This window comes from Erithacus rubecula (genome assembly GCF_903797595.1).
Source record: "Erithacus rubecula genome assembly, chromosome: 10".
Classification (NCBI taxonomy): Eukaryota; Metazoa; Chordata; class Aves; order Passeriformes; family Muscicapidae; genus Erithacus; species Erithacus rubecula.
This window is the reverse complement of record NC_136662.1, coordinates 10,544,820-10,560,489: the sequence shown is the minus strand read 5'-3', so window position 1 is coordinate 10,560,489 and position 15,670 is coordinate 10,544,820. Positions and strand designations below refer to the sequence as shown.

The window sequence follows — 15,670 nt, the reverse complement described above, 5'->3', positions numbered from 1 at the left end:
CTTTGGTATTTGGTGATCGTACTTTTAGCTGTAAGAATTATTAAAATGAGATTTTGCATGTCATATGAGATTCTAATCTTAAGTAAAATCTTGCTATAGAGTATATATTTGATATTGTTACTATGTAACAGTATACTGTATAATTGTGTGTTACTACAACTTAACTATTGTCACATCTTTGAATATATACTTACTCATTTTTCAGGTGAATACAGACCTAAACCCAAAGGACTAAATTCAAGTGTTACCTAACTGAAACAGCAGTTCTCAGAGTGAGAGCATATGACAAAAAGGACATTCATCCTGAGTCTGGCTAATTTGAGAGGAATACAAGGAAATTTTAAAAAATATTCCTAGAAGAGTAAATGGAGATAATTTCTACAAGCAGTAAGACTTAAGGAAGTAAATAGAGTTTTCTTCTTTAGGCTTGGTTTTCTTGTTACATGATGTATAGATGCTAGAATTAGAATTGTTATAATTCCAATGTAAATTTGAAAAAGTGATTTAAATTGGAGGTTTTTTTAATCCGTAGGAAAGGTGGTTTAACTCAAAAGTTATTGTTCAGGCTATATTAAAATAAATGTGTGTATTTGCATAAATAAATACTTTTATATCCTTTCTTTGTAAGTATAGGAAGGTATGGAGAGTTCATGGAGCCCAAGCAAGTGAAGAAGTATCCCGATCAAGCCCTTTCAGGGAATTCTGCAGTGACATCAGGTTCCCAATCCTGGTCAGGCTGAAACAGAATTTTGTAACCCAGCATCTCAAACCAAGATTCCCCTTGTGCATATTCCAAAGGGAAAATGCATGCACTCACTAAAGAAAGGCTGTTTCTATAATTAGTTCTGTATTGAGATATCTAAAGTTCACCTGTGTTGTGCTTTGCTGTATCAAAGCCCTACTTGACCTGTTGTGTTTGACTCTTGCAGATGAAACAAGTTGGGGTGCCCTCCTGGCCTGCCCTGAAGACAAGTTCATAAGGATGGTGCAGTGCCCAGAAACTGCACACTCTGGACCTGGTGGAAAAGGACTCCAGCATAACATTCCCAACTGTGTTCAGGCCTTGGGTCATGCACATGCAGTCAGGAGTGGTTCTGACCTTTATTTCCTGGAGCAGGAAGCCATTCTGCTTTCAGGATGGGTTTTGGCTGCTGGCAGCAGTGGCTGCCCTGCACTGGGGTGCCTGGCACTGTGCCACTCTCCAGAGGCACCAGACGGGTGCTGTGCCTCCAGCACCTTCCCTGCTCAGTCTCAGAGACCAGCTCTCTGCTCTGCTGCAGTTTGTCCTTTAGTGTCTGGCCAACGTGAGTGCTCTGGGACTGGGGAGTAGTTCAGAGGCTGCTCTTTCTGGGATGCCTGGAGTTCCTGACTCATCCTGTAACATTTTGACCTTGCAGGCAGTTTGGAAGGGGGAGCTGTAGTTCTTCTGTCACTCTTAATTTATTTTTTCCCCCTGTCCCCTAGAAACACCTTTGCTCCTGCCTTTCACACTATGCTCGTGGTCCTAGCTTCAATCCCTCTAAGAATTTTTCAGCTAAGCCTTAACGTTTCTGCCTTGTTTTGCTGTTAAAGAAATGGATTGTGTTGCTGTAAGAAGACAGTTGTGTCCATTCTTGATTACTGCTACTTTCTACTGCCAAAGCAGTGTTCTGGATTACCACTTTTGAATTATGTGAAAGAGGCATGCTAGTTCAGTGTGAAGTTCTGCCTAGTGTTTACATAATGTATTTACCATCAGGACTTTATTGTGCTCTGTAAACTTGAAGTCTCTTTGTGCTGATGAATACTGTTCTGTAAACAGAACAGTAAATTTATTGGAAGTATTAGGGTAGTTTTTAGACTTAAGAAAATTTAAAAGATTAGATTATTTCTTTTGCTGAATTCAGTTTGGACCATGGCCTCTCATAAAATAGAAACCATCACATTTGTTTTCTACATATTACGGCAAAAAAAGATTGTCATGTTTTTGCTTTTCCAATGTTTTGCCAATTTTGTGGTAACTACAGGAAGTTTTAGCTATTTTGCTAACATGCTGCTGTTCTTGCCTCCAGCTGCTGAAGACTATGACCCCATAAACCTCCTGTCTGCAGAGATAGCTAATGCTTTAATTGATCATTAGTACACTTTCAAAATGAGTTTCCATCTGCCAAAAGATTAAGTGTCTCAGGGAATTGACTTAGAGCAGTTTGATGCATGGAGGATAAATGCAAGTGCCTTTAAACAGCACTGCTAGATCACAAATCCTTGAAAAACTTGCTTCTAAAATACTTACAAGGAAAAGCAATATAACAGGTTTTTGCTCTGCTTTGTTTTTCCCTCAAAACTCCTTTTTTATATATCAATGAGAATTTGTTACCTCATTTTCAAGCACTAAAAAGCAAAATCTCATGAAAATGCTGAATTTAAACTTAGAGCAAACCATGCAACTTTTGGCAGCTTTAATTTGCAATGTAAATTTGTGTTAAATTGGTTTATTTCAACTGTAAAAAAACAGGGAAAAAAACCCTTTTCTACTAGCTGTACTTAAGAATACTGGGGGAAAAATACTTCCCTATTTTATCATGTATTTTCACAATTACTGAGGTTGCTTCTCTTTCTGTTTTCTTCAAGCTTTTGCCTCTTAGTGTATTTGGAGAGATTTTTACAGATTTCCTATTGGTTTCTGTCTTCAATTTTTATACAAGTCACTTTGGGTAAGACTTCTACCATTGCAATAACACTTTCAGTTTTTCTTAGAGAAATGGTGGCTTCTTTCTCAGGTGTGTGAAAAAGGTGTGATTTAACTCAGGTGAGGACAGTTCTAGCTGGTGAGAATGTCATTCTGGCTGCATTAGAGCTGGCAGCACTGCTGTATCAGAAAAACATGGGCACTGCAGCTGTCCCCTTTGCTGTGGCTATGGGTTCCTCATTAGCGTTGGTCTTGTCAGCCCCAAATGGCAACTGCAGTGCTTGTAGGTTTCCTGGTGGTCCTTTAATGCCTTCTGGAGGATGTGCTTCTAGCACCGCCTGCAGTTGAGATCGAGGAGGTGGCAAAGGGGCTGGTATGGAAATGACAGTAAAAAGATACAGATGGATGTTCCGAATTTATTTTGTTTCCAAATGTCTGTCTACTCCTCCTCCACTCAGGCTGGGGAAAAAACGGTCTAAATGCACCATTTTATATATATTTACTAGTGGTTGTTGAAACAACACCTAATTGAGGCTGTCATTACAGTGAGTGCAAGGCAAAGGGTGCTGTTTTTGCAAGTAACACTGGGAAGATTTATCTGTGTATGAAATGTTGCACACCGTTTGCTTTGTCAGGCAAAGTGGAAGATACTGGTGGCACAATCGTTTTGTGACAGGATGTTGGAGCTGGTTTAATATAGGCTGACTAAAAAGTGAGACTTTTCTTTTTTAACTTTATTTGCCACACATTGATGGGGAAGTATCCATTTAGAGGATATGGTTAAAATTCTATCAAACACTTTGATGTTTGAAGAAATAAAGAAAGAGGGGAAATAAGATTTTGACTTTCAATTTCATAATAATGCAATATGAAGGCCAGATTGTAACTGTAGATGTTCATTTCAAATTTAAATATTTAGCATTTTCAGTTGTCTGTGAATACACGAAAATTTATTACATTAAGATGGAATTTAGATCTTTGACATGAAGCTGATATTTTCATAGAGTGAAAAATATCAAGCTGACATTATACTGTCTCATTTGATGACTTCCAAATGTCAGAGTCCAGGAACTTATTCATAGGGACCTCCCTGTCTTGTGATAGTGTCAATTCAAAAGACATTTACATCGACTTTTTTATTTAAACATGTAAAATGGAATATGCAAAGTAGCAGAGAAGGAAGAAAGGGGTAAGGAAGTTCTTAATAATAGAATGGAGGCACTTCTAAGGCTAATTTCTACTGCAGCCTTCCTTCTGACAGTGGCCTGGCTGTGCTGCTCCCTCCCAGCATCGTCCTCCTCCCCTGCTCAGCCACCAGTTCTTGTTATTTCAACACAAGTTAAGGGCTTGGAAATAGCAGGATATGCTCTCTTGAAAAGTAACCCCCCCCCCAGCCCTTGCTTTTAAAAGTGATTTTGTAATGATAGAAGATAATGGATGGTTTTGCTTGTGAGTTAATTGATGCCTATATAACTTAGATCAAAGTTACAAGGTGCTTAAATAGTTTGAGCTATAAAATATCACTATAACCTGGTGTATCTGTATAACCTGATATCAATATAACCTAGATCATGACTTTTTATATATCTATATAACCTGAATCATAGCTTTTTATACTTGAATCATAGCTTTTTATACCCATATAACCTGAACCATAACTTTTATACCTATATAACCTGGCATAAATAACTTTTACACAATGTAATGATTAATATATGGTTAACTAGAAGAAAAAACTCGCCAGGTGGATAGTTTTAGAGATAGATAAGTATAGTACTAATAAAAAATTAGCAAATGCTAAGCCAAAACAAAGAATTTAGGCTGGTTAAGACCAGACAGACCAAGGAATACTGTAACTATGCATGCTCCAAAGACAAAGTTGAAAAATTCAGATGCAAAGAAGATCTTGGAAGCCTTCATCAAAGACCCCTGACAACCCCAAACTGGAGAGGCACAAGCACAATAGAACTATCTAATAACCATGAGATCATACTGTGTAAATTAGTTGAGGCTTGTATTGATGATATTGTAGTGAAACACTCAGCAATAGTTAGTGTATAAATATACCACAGTACTTGAGGAAGGTGGGTGAGTTGCTGGAGCTATCCCCCTCAGCAATCAAGCTGCTCCACAGGCGCCGCTCTGTATTCCGGCCATCAGAATGAACTGTTAGCAGTGCACAACCTCAGTGTGACGGCTGGTAACAGGACTGTGGAGCCACAGCAGTGGATTGTAAGAAACATTATTTTATATTCTAGTACCGCTTTGTGCAGAGGAGTCTGCGGGGGGCTGCGATCCCGGGGGGTCGCGTAGAGCCCGAGGGAGCCGGGACACGCTCGGACCCTGGACAGGGCCGGACACGGGGACAGGGGGTGACACAGGGCCGGACACGGGGACAGGGGGTGACACAGGGCCGGACAGGGAGTGACCCAGGGCCGGACACGGGGACAGGGGGTGACCCAGGCCGGACCCAGGCACACCGCGCGCACCGCGGCCATTTTGTTCTCCCGCTGCGGCGCGGCCCGCGCGGCGGCGCCCCCTGGCGGCCATGGTGCGGCCCCGCGGCCGGCAGGGGGCGCGGCGGCGCGCGCCGGCGGCCATGTCGGAGCTGGCGCGGGAGGAGCTGTCGGCGCTTGCCGCCATCTACTGCGAGCCGGGCGCCTGCGAGCTGCTGGCGGCCTCAGGTGAGGCGGCCGCGCTCTCTGCCCCCAGCCCGGGCCCTCCCGCGGGGCGGCCCGGCCCGGCCGAGCCCCGGGAGGAAGCGCTCCGGGCCCGCTGACGGCCGCGCTCGGCCCCCCTCAGTGGCTCGCTGGTGTCGCTTGTGGCGGTCCCTGCCCTCCGCTGCCTGCGCTGCCCGGCGGGCCCTGCTCGGTTCTACTTTGACATTTTGTCAGTGCCCTGCAGGCCCCGGGGCTGAGCGAGGGCAGCGCTGGGAATGGGCTGGCTGCTCTCTAGGTAAACAGACACGTGAATCTTGTACGCGTTAACAAGCCTAGGAATTTTTCCTTTAATACAGAATAGGGGTACGGCTGTTGTAGGGCATAAGAAGTGTTGGGTCATCTCTGGGTTTTTCTGGGATAACCTGGGCACTGTTACGTGCTGGATGTTCTGCTCCTGTTGTGCTTCAGTAAGGTGTGTAGGGCGCTGAGGCTGATGTGTGGTGTCTGCCGTGGGTGGAATGATCAGGTTTGTAATGCTTGTTCCCATCAGCTGCTCTGGGCAAGGAGTGCAGGGAGTCTAGATGCCTTCATGGTTTCTGCACCAGCCACGGTGGCCACCGATTAGAACATAATATTAGGAGATGGCTTTTATCAGCCTGTGCAGTACCATGCTGTGAAGATGCACCTTTAGCAAGGGAGAATAAATTTCAATGGTTCCAGTGTACAATAGCAGCTCTGTCTGGCAGGATATGCAAGTGTTGGTGTCTGTTCAGTTCCAGACCATTAGTAAATTTTGCTTAGTGCCTACCACAGATGTGACAACTCTTAGATATTTATTAGAGGGAGATACACATGCACATATATACACAGAGTGTGCTTATATTGTGTACCACAGGTCCCCGTGTCTATTGCACAGTTCTGCCCCGCTCCCCAGCTGTGATGGACAGGGAGCAGCTTCCTGCTGGTTGGACTGCAGGGAGTCTTGAGGAATGCTGCTGAAGATGGATGTAGTGGCCTGCTGTCAGATTTTGTCTGCACATTATCACCCCTGAAGAACTGGAATTAATAAGGAAACTTTTTTTACTGGGAGTGACTGAGTCCTGGAGGCTGCTGGGAGAGCTTGTGGAGTCTCCCTCACTGGAGATATTTAGAATATCTGGATATTGTCCTGGGCAGTTGTCCTATTGTAGGTGACTGTGCATGAGGGGAAGAGGTTGGATATAGGCACTAGTGTCTGCAGGGAACACATTTAACCACAATAATCTAAAACCAGAATTTTGTATCTGGGTACACATACCACCTGCTTCAGTGCAGCCATGTAATTCTGCAATTTTATTTTTTAAATTGATATTTAGGGTTGTATTTTTAAAATATGATTGATAAAATGTTTCAACTAAGCTTTATTTTTAAGTGAAAAATTCCAAGAATGTTATTTTGGGTGTAGTTTGAAAAAGCAGTATCCAGGCTTATCAGATGTTAATTTAAAAAACGTGAACATATTTGAGCATTGCATATACACGTCTGTTCCTCCAAATCTGTTGAGAAGTATAGGCACATTCTTCTCTGTGCTTCATATATGGAAGAATGGTTTTGTGTTTATAAGTTACTAGAATGTAAAAAGTTTAAAACCCTTATTGGACATAAAGTGAGGTACTACAAGTGCACAATGGGAGTAGCCTATTTTATTTATATTGGTGTTATGTGACCTTGGAGGGCCTTTAACTGGCCTGTATTCATGATCTGTAGGATCAGGTGTATTTGATTGGTTTACATAGTTTTCAGCTGGAATTGAAAAGATTCTTTTACAACAATGATTATTGGTATTTTTCTTACTCTTGGAATTTACTTGTTGGAGCTGTAGAATCTCTAGTCAGTGTACAATTAACTTTTGCTCCAGTCATTAGCTTACATTTGCTTTATCTCTTCAAACCATGCAAATTGTCATTGACAAACGATGCACAGATATAACTTCCAGGAAGATTTGTTATGTTATGCAATCTCTAAGACATTAAGAGTAATTTGTGTGTAGATCCATGGGATCAAAAATAAGGCCATTTGGGATTCATGGTTTTGAGGAATGTAAGAGAATGCTTTTACAGGTCTCTTGGTATGGTTAAAAACTTTGGCTTTTTGGAATTTAACCATCAAGTATTCAGAATGTAAAATGTGTTTTTATCAAAACCAATGTGTGGATGAATTTAAATAAACTAATTACAGCATATCTTTTTTACCTTACATATCTATTTGCAGAGATTAGTGTTACAGATATAAATCCATAACTTAATTGTTAATCTGTTCTCTTTGGTCTGTTCACCAAGCTTGCTATAAAAATATATTTAGATATTCTAAGCTTGTACGTTAGTAGGTGCCATTTTCTGAATTTAAAAATAGACTGCATGTGTTGCATAAAATGCCTTTGGGCAGGAGAGGAGGGGGATATCTGTCTGGTTGACATGAAACATAAGAAAAAATCTGAAGTATGCTAGAGCTAAATATACTGATAAGCATGCAGCTATGGGGGAAAATGAGTTGAAATGTATTGGGTTTAGTCTGATTAGCACATTAAATGCCTGCAGAACAGTCATACCCAACCTTTTATTTCAGAAATAATCACCATGTTGCTGTGAAGACAACTCAGCCCTTGTAGCATGTGCAAACAAAGGAAATATTTCTTTGGAGCCAGGTTGCGCAGGGTGCCGGTGGTTTGCTCTTTGTTCTGCCAGTGTCTGCAGTGCTGGTGCAGAAAATGGACGCTGCAAGCTTTAAATAAACTTCAGGTGTTACAGCCCTGCAAAGGTTTTTGAACTGATTCTTCTTTTTAAAAGTAAGTCTGAAGCAGATGTAAATGAGCAGGGCTGGGCTTTTCCCGATGGCTCAGGGTGATACACCTTGGGATGCGAGGCTGTTCTGCTTCCTTCAGATTAGTTCATCACAAGGAAAGGTGTGAGATTTTTGCAGGTTTAAGAATAAGATCACTGCAGCAGGAGGCCCTTGTCAGAGGGGCAGGGTTGGCCTGTCTGTCCCTCTGTTGCTTCTGAGTTTGGTGAAATCTGTTGAGACAAGCTAGTGGAAAAATCCTGGGAGGATTATCAGAAATGTAACATGTTTTTCTGGTACTGTAATTAAGCTGGCGATAGAGTAGTATTTTTCAACTTATATAGGCTGTGCTTTTAAAATCTCATGGAAACTTAGTTTAAAACAAAGTGATTAACAGGCAGAAGTGCAGTGATGCTCACCCATTCAGCCAGGTGCCAGCTGTGTGCCTGGTGGGGCTGTCCTGAGCAGAGGCAGCTGAGGGACGTGGGGCAGCAGCACTGTCTGTGCAGTGGTTGTGTGTGCACGGCAGGTTTTCTGCCTGTGTCTGTGATGATGTGTGCTGAGCCCACGTAATGGCAGAGGAGCTACTGCTGCTGGGGTCCAGGAGGAAACATTTGTCAGGGCAGCAGAAGGCAGAGATAGGAGTTGGAAGGCTTGAGGTCCTTCTCTGAAGATACTGACCATGTGCAAGGGTCTTCTGCCAAGGCTGGTGTTTTTCTGAGGAATGCATTTGTCTTAAAAGTACTCTGGAACCTTTGATAGGGTCTTGGAGGATTGAAGACAAGCTCCTGTTGGCAGGAAATGACTCTTGACGTGGTGCCTATAAATACAAGCATGGATGGGTGTGATTTCACTGAATTCTCTGGAATTCCATCTACTGCTTTCACCACTGGATTTGACTCTTATGTAGTGATGGTCAGTAGATGTTTGGAGAGTTTTTTATACTACTGCTGGAATTTGATTATTGGGCTTGGAGGGCTCGCTGATTCTGTTTTATGACTTCTCTGACCTTGAGAGTTCTTTATATGATCCAGGAAGGAGATTTGGAAACAAGCCCTTGGATAAGCTCTCTAAAGTACCTCTGTTCAAAGTATGTCTGTGTCTGAAGTATGTCTGTCCAAGTCACTTTTAGATTCTTTAACTTTTTTAGTAGGTTTCAAATACAAAATCATACATTTTATGTGAGTGGCACTGTGAGAGGTTGGTTGGTAGCATCAGCAATACTAATCAAACATAATTCATCTGGCTGTCATGTAAAGGAAGGTAAGGTAATGTAGAGGGGGAAGAGTGCAAGTCACTTCAAAAGACCTGCTCTGAAACTCAGCTCTCCTCTAATCTGCCTTTCAAATCTGGCTTCTCCTGCCCTCATAGAGTGAATCAACCTGACATTTTAGCAATTTTTGAAAGAAAGGGAGTGAAGTGTTTAGAATGCATCAAAGGGGTGAAGCAGAGAACATCTGAAGAAGATCATCTTTTGTCTGATTGATAGATACCCTCTCACTTCATGGCAGAGGAGCAAAAGTAGGTTAGGTCTTTGTCCGTGCTTTACACTTTGTCAAGTTTTGTATTGTTTTTCTGTGAAACTTCCAGTTAAGAAGGTTTTATTTAATGAAATACTGTACATAACTTTCATATTTAGCATCTTTGATTATGTGATTTATCAGGATGAAGTAGTCTTTAGCCTTTCCTGCTGCATACTAAGTGTATTCATTTCACTCTGAAAATAATTCCGTTCTTAAGTAGATCTACAACAGATTTTGAGCAGATATGAAGATATATAAATATACATTAATATGAGTACATGCATATTTATATATCTAGTATCTATGGTCAGGTGTCCAACAGAGATGTTTTCCTTATGTCAGTCCAACTGTTGTAGAGGAGTTGGCAGAAAAGATTTAAGTGTATTTTCTCTGCAAGTTGTGGGGGACAAAGAATTTGACTTCTTTCTTTCCAAGTATTTGCTTAGTGTGGAACTGCTTTTGAATGATTGTCTTAAGAAAACCTGGTGCAAGTCTGTTTGCCTTGCAGTGGTGTTGATGTTAGAAGCCTTACAGACTTCTTCAGGGGCAGACTTAGGGCAGTGCTGAGTCCATCCAGAAAAGTCTCTATTTTCAGTTGTCCTTGCTTTTCCTTGCTTTTGCTATTGAGCTGTGGAAGCTGAGTTATGTGCTTGAGAGACAATTCTTTCTACTGGTTCGTCTAGACTTTGAAAGAGCCAAAAGGTGTGAATGCTTTTTAGAATGTGTTAATAACTTTCCTTCTACTATGTTATAGAAGTGTTTCATTTCAGGATTCCCTGCAGGTATAGCTTGAGCCATTGGTTGCAAGCCCCTACCCTGCAGAAAAAAAAAAAAAAAAACAACCCTTATTTTATAGGAAATGTCAGTTATTTAAGTTGAATTTTTAAAGAAAATAGCATGATTTAATGATATCTATATATTTAATCTTCAAGCAAACTATTAATGTTTATCTTTTTCTGTTTTCCAGAGATGAATGGCATTTCATTTAGAATTCAAATCAGTGTGAAAGAAGTGCTGGATACAGATGTTCTTTTAAAGCTGATATTTCATTTACCAGTCAATTACCCATCAACTGTACCGGATATTTCTGTTAACTCAGACCAGCTTACAAGGGCCCAGTGTATGGATGTGAAAGAGAAATTACTTGAACAAGCAAAGCAGCATCTTTCTGAACCCATGGTACACGATCTGATTCTTTGGGTACAGCAGCATCTGAAAGATGTCATTAAGCAATCAGCAACAGTTTGCAATGAAAAGACTACTTTGTCAAAAGGAACAGAAGATGGTGTATGGATGCTGCTTTTGCATTTAGATCACATGAGAGCAAAGGCAAAATATGTGAAAACTGTGGAAAAATGGGCTTCACATCTAAGGCTGACTGGAAGACTGATGTTCATGGGCAAGATAATATTGATTCTTCTTCAGGGTGACAAGAGCAGCATTAAGGTGCAGGAACAATGAATGTTGACTAGTTCTATTGATTTACCACTGAAACCTCAGTGTCTGAATATTTTGTGTGTGTTTTTCTAAGATTAACAATTTTGGAAGCAAATTGATCATTATGAGAGTAGGAAGACCCAACAACTTTATTCTGTATTTAAGAAAAACAAAGTGTTCTATTCTGTCTACAGTGATACCTGTAGACCTGTGGCCTGTATTGCCTTGCTTCCCACTGGAATTATACCCCCATATCCCTTTGTTTCCTAATCTTAATATGGCTAGATTCAGTTTCCTGTATTTCCCAAATTCCCCAGAAAATGGAAAAACATTTGGTGAGAAATTAATAACAGACATATTTCTAACTCATTGCTAACTATCTTTTTCCTTGACTTAAAACCACATGGTGTTGCTAGTGCATGCCTGGGCTTTGAAATTCTTCTCTGTACATACAAAGTCCTACTGCCTTAGGTGGGTTTTTGTGGTGATGTTGGAGGAGAACGTTTTGGCTTTTCTAACTCATGTTCTCTTTAATCAGTTAGGCCTACTTAACTTAAAACTGATGAATAGAAGCAGTCCACTTTTTGGGATGGGCACTTTCAAAGTTTGGTTGCTTATGTTCTGACAAAAAGACTGCACTTTGAGTGAGCTTTTGCATTTTACTAAACTTTGGAAATACTAGGCAATATTTAATATTTTGGGATTTTTTTCCTGTCATTTAGGAGTACTTGATTCTTCAGAAAACATCTAAGGTAGATGTGGACTCAAGTGGAAAGAAATGCAAAGAGAAAATGATGAGAGTACTGTGCGAGACAGAAGTAGAGTCACAGCATAAAAGGTATAATTTAGTACTGTTGTGGATAGAAAAGTAACAGAATTGATAATTACATTCTGACAAATGCAGGCATATTCATGAGTTTCCCTTTTACAATGTAGGTTCCAGACGTTTGAAGTCAAAGAATATTCAGCACCAGAGGAGCTACAAAAGGAATTTGAAACTGCAGGACTTACTGCTCTTTTCTCCGAGTTTGTGCCTCCTCTCTTAAAATAAAACTAAAAGAAACCACTGGACTTTTGACCAAAACAGCAGTTGACTGCAGATGCTGATGGAAGATAAAAGGACTAATGTGGCAAAACAATGTTGAAGCTTTTCTACAAAAATATCAGTAGCAGTCATCCTTTTGCAAGAAGAAGGCAATTAATACATCAAGAACTGATAATTTTTTTGACAGTTATGTATTAATAACTTTTTCCAAACAGTGTAATGTTACTTGTGATAATTGTATTGCAAGCATGAGATTGGGAGGAAGTAATGTTAAAAAAATAGTCTTCTAGCCAGACTCTGTTTTATAGTCCCTGTTTTTCAATGTCTTATTTCTTCACTCTCATGGTAGAATTTGTCGTTAATGGCATGGGTAGAAAGCATGATTAATTTTGCTTTGGAAGACTGAAAATATTTCCATAAGAAAACGTAGTGGACACATATTTTAATATGTGAGGACAGCATATACTTAGGAGTTAATCTGCAATTTTTTGTTCTCCTTGTAATTGACTATAAATGCTAGATGGTTGATTTGAAGACAAAGCTCATGTCACTTGGGGCCTGAAAAACTTTGAAGTGTCTTTTTGAATATTAGTTTTTATTCTAAAATTCATGAAAACACCCACTTGGAGTATTTAAATTGATAAAAAGCTGAGGTAAAGTCAATTGTGATATTTTCTTTGATAGTTTACAGATGTCTTCTTGCACTTTATCTGCTTTTACTGTCTGTGCAGCTTTGGAACCTTGTTTCAATTAAACTGTTGGAGCAATATATACAGACTTCAGTCTTCCATCTTTCAAGGTTTCTGCCAAGTTGTTTTTGTTAGTTTGTTTATTTGAGTGTTTTTGGATTGGTCACTGGCCTTGGCCAACCTGCAGTTTTTTTTAATCAGTAGTCTGTGTTTTACATCTGTGTAGTGTTACAAATGATATGCATAATTTTGTGAGTTGTGCAAGTTCTGTTTACTTAGGGAGGATTGGATACTTATTTATTACAATTATTTATGTCTGTCCTTTGGTTTCTATTTTACCTGAAACCATTCTCTAACAAGATTAGATAAATTACCCAGTAATGAAAATTTTGCAATCATGAATTTCTTAGTAACTAGCACTGCCATTTGCCATTTCAGTTGGCTTTAGCATGCAGCTAAACATGTGCTTTACTGCTCTCTAAAATTTAGTTGCAGAAGCCAAATGTCTCATGTATTCTGTAATTAAACAGATTTGATCAATTCAGTATAAACTAGATTATTTCCATTGTACTGGGTGAAGACTATTGCAATTTGTTTAGCTCTGAAAGTGTAGTTTGGCAAATCATTGTGTAAGATCTGATTTCCTGTTTCATACTCAGACCATGAGATCATACCTCTTTCTTTATATATTCTAGAAAAGCAACTAAATCAGACTAGGAAGATTTTTATATTTTACTGTTTGAGATATCAGCTGCATAAAGGATTGTAAATTGTATGAAAGTTTCTGAAGTTTTTCAGGATTTTGGTAGTCTTCCTAATATAGAATGTCTCAAGTATATATGGTGCATGTTGCTTTATGCACTGATGCTAATTTAATGAGATAGTAGCAAAGTTCTTCTTAATGAGTGTTTTATGTTTACCACATACAACACTTCAGGCTTAGTGGAAAAGAGTCTGGGTTGAATGGGTTTTGCAAATCTGTTCTATATTGTTTTGAAATGGCTTCCTGAGAGACAGGAACTCTAATTTTCTATCATTTTAAGTGCATGTGAAGATGAATTCTTACTTTTACAAAGAAGAATAAAAGAGAAGTATCTTTAAAATATTAAAATAACATCTATTTTAAATTACAGTTTCCAGAATCAAGTTGTTCTGAAGTAAAATATCTGTTGAAAAATTGTGTGTGAGTGCAGTATAAAGTTTTGAAAAGCTGCAGAGGGTTTCTCCTTATACTACATGACAGATTTGACAAGTATCAAATTCAGGAAAAGGCCTATACATACACAGCATAAGAAAACATAATCTGTATCTCTTTGCAAAACTGAATGTTTTAAGATTTTGCCAGATGCATTGTAAATCTGCTGATTTTAGGAATCAGGTTGAATGGCATACCAACTCATGTGATCTCAAAATGCTTGTGACTTCAAAAATAATTGAGGTCTGAGTTGTTGTGGTCATCTTTCTTGCAAGGTGCTAAAGTTTTCTTCCCTACTAAAAAAGCCATTTGTGGTGTCAGTGCTGCTAGTTGCACTTGAATATAAACCCATGTATTTTTTTGGGTTTTATTGCCTGATGTCTTCTTGGTTAACTATTTGGCCAGGCCTGGCAATCTGCAACAGCCAATTAAAAAGAAAAAGTGACAATTAAGTAAGTTGCAGCTCTCCCCTGTGTTCATCTTCCTGCCAAGTGAAATTGTTGTAAGAAGCTGGATGATTTCTGTGTTTCAGGACATGGAAAATGCCATTTATACAATGGATTTTTACCATAGTTGAATTTGTTATTCACTACCTCACATTGGACAAATCCATAAGTTCACTGTAGGAAAGGACTACAGTTTATAGCTTGGTTTGATGTGCTTCAGGAGAATTGCAAATCTGGTCAGCTTGATACAGTTCAGACAGCAGAGAACATGAAAACTGATGTCAGTCTGATTCTGTTAAAGCAATGTCACTTATTTTGAAGGGTAGGAGGATATTTTCTGTTCAGACAAGTAAACAATATTTTTAAAGGCTGTTCTTTTGGAAGGATGGAAGCTGTCTGTTAACTGAGGGTTTGTTTGCATTCATTGTAAAAAGAGGTGAGCTAGCCTGTGAGCCTCTGGGGCACTAAAGTCATCAGAATGGGTCCTGTGGTGCATGCTCTGCCTTCCAAGGGAGGTGAAGCAGACACAGAGGAACAAAATGCACGGATACAGAAGAACAAGAAGCAGGGAAAAAAGGCATCACTGTGTAAAAAAGTTAGTGAAGTGTATATAACCACTGGAATCTGACAATTCAGTTGCAAGGAAGAAGAAATCCACAACTTAGAGGTGATTCAACAAATTAGAAACTAGCTTTCTTGTGGATATGGTGTTATAAATAGTTCTTCAAACAGTATGGTCAGTAAAGCCTTGTTTGCTGTGGCCTTTTTAGTTTCTCAGCTATAGCACACATGAAGCCCTCCCTGCAGGAGTTACATTCCTGATGGTGCACTCCCAGGTGGGTTCCCCTGTGCCTGGTATTGATTGCGCATAAATTGATTATTGCTTGTATAAATATTTTAAGTATGAAAAGCATTTTTTCACCTGTTATCTTTTTTCATCAAAGTTGTAGGTACTTGATTTCTTTCAGGTTGTTAACCTCTCATTAAATTTAAAAGTTCTAGGAAAACTTTGTAGTACAAGCATGCTTGGTTCTGTATGGACAGCACAGATGTATAACCACAGTTTTCTTTAAAAATCAGGCTAAAATGAAAGATGTTGCAATAGGACTGACAACTTGAAGAATCAAGTTGTTTAGGACAAAACCAAAGTTTGATTGGTCCTTTTGAATACCTTGACTTATTAAGTATGA

At 39.6% G+C, this 15,670-nt stretch overlaps 1 protein-coding gene across 3 annotated transcripts; it reads left to right on the top strand.

Moving 5' to 3' along the window:
* Positions 1-5,237: 5,237 nt before the first annotated feature.
* RWDD3 (RWD domain containing 3) lies at positions 5,238-13,675 on the top strand. Of its 3 annotated transcripts, none has more exons than XM_079313430.1 (4): positions 5,238-5,352; positions 10,636-11,114; positions 11,828-11,943; positions 12,042-13,675. In XM_079313430.1, exons 1-4 carry the CDS (start codon positions 5,268-5,270, stop codon positions 12,154-12,156), a joined length of 795 nt encoding a protein of 264 aa, XP_079169556.1. In that variant the 5' UTR covers positions 5,238-5,267; the 3' UTR covers positions 12,157-13,675. The 3 variants fall into 3 exon arrangements, with proteins under 3 accessions (XP_079169556.1, XP_079169557.1, XP_079169558.1); XM_079313431.1 differs by lacking the exon at positions 5,238-5,352 and adding an exon at positions 5,802-5,854; XM_079313432.1 differs by lacking the exon at positions 5,238-5,352 and adding an exon at positions 7,981-8,152.
* The last annotated feature ends 1,995 nt before the right edge of the window (positions 13,676-15,670 follow it).